The sequence below is a fragment of the Fringilla coelebs genome (assembly GCF_963513975.1).
Source record: "Fringilla coelebs genome assembly, chromosome: 9".
NCBI lineage: Eukaryota > Metazoa > Chordata > Aves > Passeriformes > Fringillidae > Fringilla > Fringilla coelebs.
Genome location: NC_140067.1, coordinates 31,377,394 through 31,382,548, shown reverse-complemented (window position 1 = coordinate 31,382,548; position 5,155 = coordinate 31,377,394). Strand labels below are relative to the sequence as shown.

General features: G+C 45.9%; 1 protein-coding gene across 1 annotated transcript; it reads right to left on the bottom strand.

The window, feature by feature from the left end:
• Positions 1-1,375: 1,375 nt before the first annotated feature.
• Positions 1,376-4,296, bottom strand: LOC311156852 (regulator of G-protein signaling 2-like). Its single transcript, XM_084211129.1, has 5 exons — positions 4,139-4,296; positions 3,880-3,981; positions 3,714-3,775; positions 2,671-2,837; positions 1,376-2,266 (listed from the first exon to the last, which is right to left on the bottom strand). The coding sequence occupies exons 1-5, from the start codon at positions 4,246-4,248 to the stop codon at positions 2,072-2,074; spliced, it is 636 nt and encodes a 211-aa protein (XP_084067255.1). The 5' UTR covers positions 4,249-4,296; the 3' UTR covers positions 1,376-2,071.
• Positions 4,297-5,155: the final 859 nt, after the last annotated feature.

The window sequence follows — 5,155 nt, the reverse complement described above, 5'->3', positions numbered from 1 at the left end:
TTTTCTTTGTGCCTTTTTTATGTGGACTTAACTGATCAGCAAATGTAGCTGCATGAGAGCCAGCTCTCACAGCTCCAGCCACCTATGACATAGGGGGCCATACCAAATAAATTTCTGTGCACAGAGCTAGTATAATAGACATGTATATCTGTGGGTATGTACGTATTCACTATGCATAGAATCCTCATGTAATTATAGACTGGTTGGTGCTGGAAGAAGCCCTAAAGATGATCTAGTTCCAGCCCCCTGCCATGGGCAGGGAACCACCCACCAGACCAGGCTGCTCAAAGCACTGTCCAACCTGGCCTTGAACACTTCCAGGGACAGAGCAGCCACAGGTTTTCTGGGCTACCTAGTCCAATGCCTCTCCACCCTCACAGCAAAGCACTTCCTGTTAATATCCAGTCTAATCTGACCAACTCCGTTGGAATCCAGTCCCCTTTTTCTTGTCACTCCATGCTCTTGTGAAAAGTCCCTCTCCATCCTTCTGTAGGCTCCTCTCCTGCAATGTATATACACAGACCTCAAGGAGCTGCTTTTGAACAGCTTTTTGGATGTGTAATGGAAGTAGAAAAAAAACTAGTTAGAATTTTCTTGATGCTCAGAAAAGTGTAGTGTTACAGCCATGACTGCTGTGGAAATACATGAAATAAGCAATTAAAGCTGAGAAACTGAGCATTGGAATAAAAATAGCTGGAGCCAGGACCTAAACAGATCTGAAATGCAGATGCCACAAAGCTAACTAGAGACTGGTTTTGGGAAAAATAGTACATGGAATAACAACGACCAGTAACTTCCCCCCAGGCAACTGTCACCTAGCTGGGACTCAAATGGCTTTATTGTACTACTGTCTCCCCTGACTTTGCACAGGCTTTGTGATACTAAAGTCCTCCTAAACCCTTTCTGAAGAAGAGCTCTCGGTCAGGAGCAAGTGCAGTACTATGGGTGCCTGTGTTCCCAATGGCATCCTGTGAGCTACAGCAGCATTGCAGCTCTTTGATCTGGCATCATGGATCTGAATGTGTGCCTAGCATGGCTTAGAGATTGGCTTCACAGACGTGCTGGGACAGAGGATGGGGTTGAACATGTCTCCCTGTTAAGCTTTCAAGCTCTGAAGGTTTTTATTCTCTTGATAAAAACCAAACAGAAAATTCAATTCATAGATTAAGAACTTACTGCTTTAAAATTAGCCTTATTAAGATCTCACCCAGGACCCACAGCCCTCACACTCTGGAGTGCAGCACCTGACAGTGTTTATCTGTGTGTGCAACACACATTCGTCAAAAAAAGAAGCTTTGTACCAAAATAGTTTATTAAAAACAGTAAGACTTCATTGAAGCTTGCTGTCTTCAAGACAGAATTATGACATGGCAGCCTTCAACACGATCATAATCCACATATAAATATAGTACTATACAGCTCCTGTTCGCCTCGGCCAAGTTCTGCCCTCAGCCTGGCCCCAACAGCCCTGCTGACACAACCCAGCCCGGCATACTTTAGCTGCAGAACCTGTTCCTCTGGGAACTGAGTTATTCTATCCTTTCCTCCCCTCACAGTGCTGTTACTGTGAAGAGGTTACACAGAAACCCAGCACAGCTCTTGGCAGCTTGAGGCAGTAACAGAACCGGTTTGAGCACACCGAGCCACCGACAACAGCATCCCGCTGGGGGATGTTTAGGAAAAATAAATAGGCAACCAATTACTGAAGCTCCCAGCAGTGCCCAAGTGCAGAGAGCAGCTCCTGTTCACAGGAAGGAAGCTCTGTCCGGACCTGCCGCATCGCTCCTCGGCCACGACAGAAGGGCTCCTGCACAGCCACCTCTCGCTGCAGCACTGGCAGAGAAGGGCAGTGCCAGCAGCTGGCTGGCACAATTCTTCCATCTCCCCTGAGCACCCTCCAACAGCGTCACTCTAGGCCATCAGCTCTGCACCGAAGTCACTATTTGTCCTTGCACTGTGGCACACAGACTGAGCGCTCGGTGCCTGAGCCTTTTGGGTCAGGATGCTGCTCACGAGCTGTGGCTTGGCTTCCTCACCAGCCCAGAGGTTGCTTCTCCCTCCTCTCCATCTCTCATGTGCCCTGGGCTGCTCTGCTGATAGGTGTCTTCTTGCACAGTGCCTGGTAGAATTCAGATTCCAAGAACCGTGGGTAGGAGTTATTCTCCATTAAGCTGTATACTCTCTTCTGCGCCACACTGAAGCAGGTATGGGTGGCCTCCTGTATGTTCTGTGCGATCATGTTCTTGGTCTGGAAGTCTATGTTTATCTGAAATACAGAAAGAGGGACATTAATTACTCCTTAGTGCAGAATTCAAGTGTTAATACACAGTACAACTTCTGAAGAGGTGAAAAAGGCAAGACCTCATTACTGCAGGGTCAAATTACTGGAGAATTTAAGAAAATTTTCTTTAAGAAAATTCTTTAAGAAAATTCTTCTTTTGCACAAAACCAAAATGAATTCAGATATGTCTTTTCTCAGTTAAAATGAAAATTCTCTGCAATGCTGCTTGTGCCATTTTCCAGCACGGTGAAAAGGCACTTGTATTCAGACTCAGACATTAACAGTGATGTTATGTACAATGCAGTTTGATATCTGTATCTTGAGTTCAAAGAAATAACGGCTGTGAGAACTCAGAGCAGAGCATTTATGTATAAGCAGCTTTTCTTTACCTCTTTGGGAGCCTCCTTTTCAATGAAGTCATTGTAGATTTTCTTTGCTTTCAATGTCAGCTTTTGGGGTGATTTAGTTTTCTTGAAGTCCTCACAGGCCAACCAGAACTCAATGTTCTCTTCACAAAACTCAGACTTTAAAAAAGCTCGGAAAGCAGCAAGACCATCTAAGGAAAGAAAAAAATACCATCAATTAACTTTCAGGAACTTCGATCTTACCTATTGGTCATATCAGCTTCTACCAGGTAGTTTGTTGTAGGTCTATTTCTTTCACCAATATCACAGCAATAAAAAAATTCCATAATTTATGTTTGCAAATAAGTTAATGCTTTAACAGCTTGGCAGATGTCCCTTTGAGTTTGCATTTCTTAGGCAAACAAAAAATAAAACCATTTCTATGGTTATGTTTCCTTCTGTGATGCCTGAGAATGTGTAAAGAAAACATTTCTCTCTAGATAAGCCCTCCTCTGTTAACCTTTACACTGCAGTAAATGACTGCTACAGTACTCTGGAATATTCTTTCAATGGAAAGGATGACTCAAGCTCAAAGAGCAAATAGTAATATTATTTCTTAGTCTTTTTGCTTTGCTAGTGAATGCTGCTTCTTGCAGAGCTACAGTAAAACCCCAAGATCACTGAACCTGTGTTGTAGGATCCTTCCTACTTTACTGGAAAGCATTTGCTTTGCTTATGCAGTGAGCTCAGGGAAGAAATGTCCTTCTCCCATTTGGCAAAGCCAAGTTAACAGGTATGATTTTAGCTATGGGGGTTTCAAGAAAGAAACAAAATCTACTGAGATATTATTTGATTTTTTATTAGTTTACTTTTTTTTTAACACTTCTATGTTTTAGATTTGTGTTTTTCTATGTTTTTTAAATACTTCTACGTATTTTGGCCTTAAAAGCATTTAACTTGCAAGACCAGAATCCAAGCTCTTTTACATGAGAGGTACAATAGTGACATGAAAGGAAGCAAACTCTTACAAACATATAAACTTCTCCTTCCCTTTGCTCCCAAATGTTACTTTTTCGAGACAAACTTACATTTGTTAGCAAGCAGTTCATCAAAGGCTTCTGACCACAGCTGTGCTTCCTCGGGCGAAGGCCTGCAGAAGGAGAGTGGGAACATTAGACCACACTGCTCAAGCTTTACTGCTTTTGAAGAACCCTCAAGTTATTTAAACTTGAGAGTCTCTTTCTCGTAACTTACCTGAAGTAGTTGCGCTGTTTCCCTGCCTTCTTAGATTTCCTTTTGTTAGAGTTGGAAGAGTTCTGCAGGAAGTAGCTCAGTCTTGTTTTCCAATCTTTAATGCTGGAAAAAAGAAGAGGGAGATGCTCGTTAAAAATGACATCTCGCAGAGCTTCAGACAGCAGCGCTTTCCCCGAGGCGCTCCCGCAGCGGCACTCATCACACACAGCCCCTGAAGGCGAGGAAAACGCTTCCCGTCCCTGCGGGCGGGGGAACTCACATCGTTCTCTTCATCCTGCCCTTGTCGGCCTCCTCGGGCTCGCTGCGGCGGCGGCCGCCCCGCTCCATGCGCCCGCCGTGCCGCACCGCCAGCACCAGCGCGCTCTGCATCGCCGACCGACAGACCGACAGACAGACAGACCGACGGACGGAGCCAGCCGCGCCGCGCCCGCTCTTATGGCCCCGCGGGCGGGCGGGGCCGGGCTGGGCCGGGCTGAGGGCGGCACCCGGCCCGCCGCGGCTGCCCGTCTGCTCCAGCGGAGCGAGCTTGGCTCGCCTCCGCGTCACGTCTGCTTTTTTCCCCTTTATTTTGTTTTTCCTTACTCCCCCCCTTCTTGGAAATCCTTCGGCGTGTCACACCGCCGAAGGGCTGGCTGTCCTTTCCGTCAGTCAAAAGCATATCCTGATCTTCTGGAGGTTTTTCTTTTATGGTTATTCAGATTTTTGAGTGTGACCAGTAGGTGAAAAATGAAGGATTTAGCCATATTTCTTCAAAAATTGAAGTAGCTCTAAGTTTGAGCTTGCGGTGCGTTTGGTGTCGCCCCTCCGCTAACCCAGGCTGTGGAATCCTTCCACCCAGTGTCTGCACAGGATTTAGCTCTGGGCAGTGTTGCCACCTACCAGTGAACTCTGTAAATTACTCCCGGCGCTGGAAGCTGAAGTTGCAGCGCCTTACTCGAGCACTCGGCTTGTTGGATGGGCCATGTGGTCCTTCTCAGCAGCATCCAGCTGGAGGGTATAATGTCCAAACAATTTGGATTTAGGAACCATGTGAGTTTTTCTTTACCCTCTCTCTGCTTTTCCACTCTTTTCTGTGCATGAATCTTCCTCTCCACACTACCCTAGAGCCTGTCTTTCCTGCCACAAAAAGCAACGTCCAGAGAGACTGACTCCCAAAATTCCAGCTGACTGCAACATAATCACGTAGCATAAATGTCTGATCCTTTTAGATAATCACTGTGTCCCTACAACCTTTGCTCGCTGAACGCTCATAAGCTGCACTAAAGCATTTTGCTTT

Bases quoted from the DNA above. Each gene is read 5' to 3' on its own strand.
- LOC311156852 (XM_084211129.1), bottom strand. From the start codon at position 4,248: ATGCAGAGCGCGCTGGTGCTGGCGGTGCGGCACGGCGGGCGCATGGAG. The intron at 2,838-3,713 runs GTAAGTTTGTCT...TTCTTTCCTTAG, and splicing joins TGAACTGCTTGCTAACAAAT to ATGGTCTTGCTGCTTTCCGA. The intron at 2,267-2,670 runs GTAAAGAAAAGC...TCTGTATTTCAG, and splicing joins AAAAGGAGGCTCCCAAAGAG to ATAAACATAGACTTCCAGAC.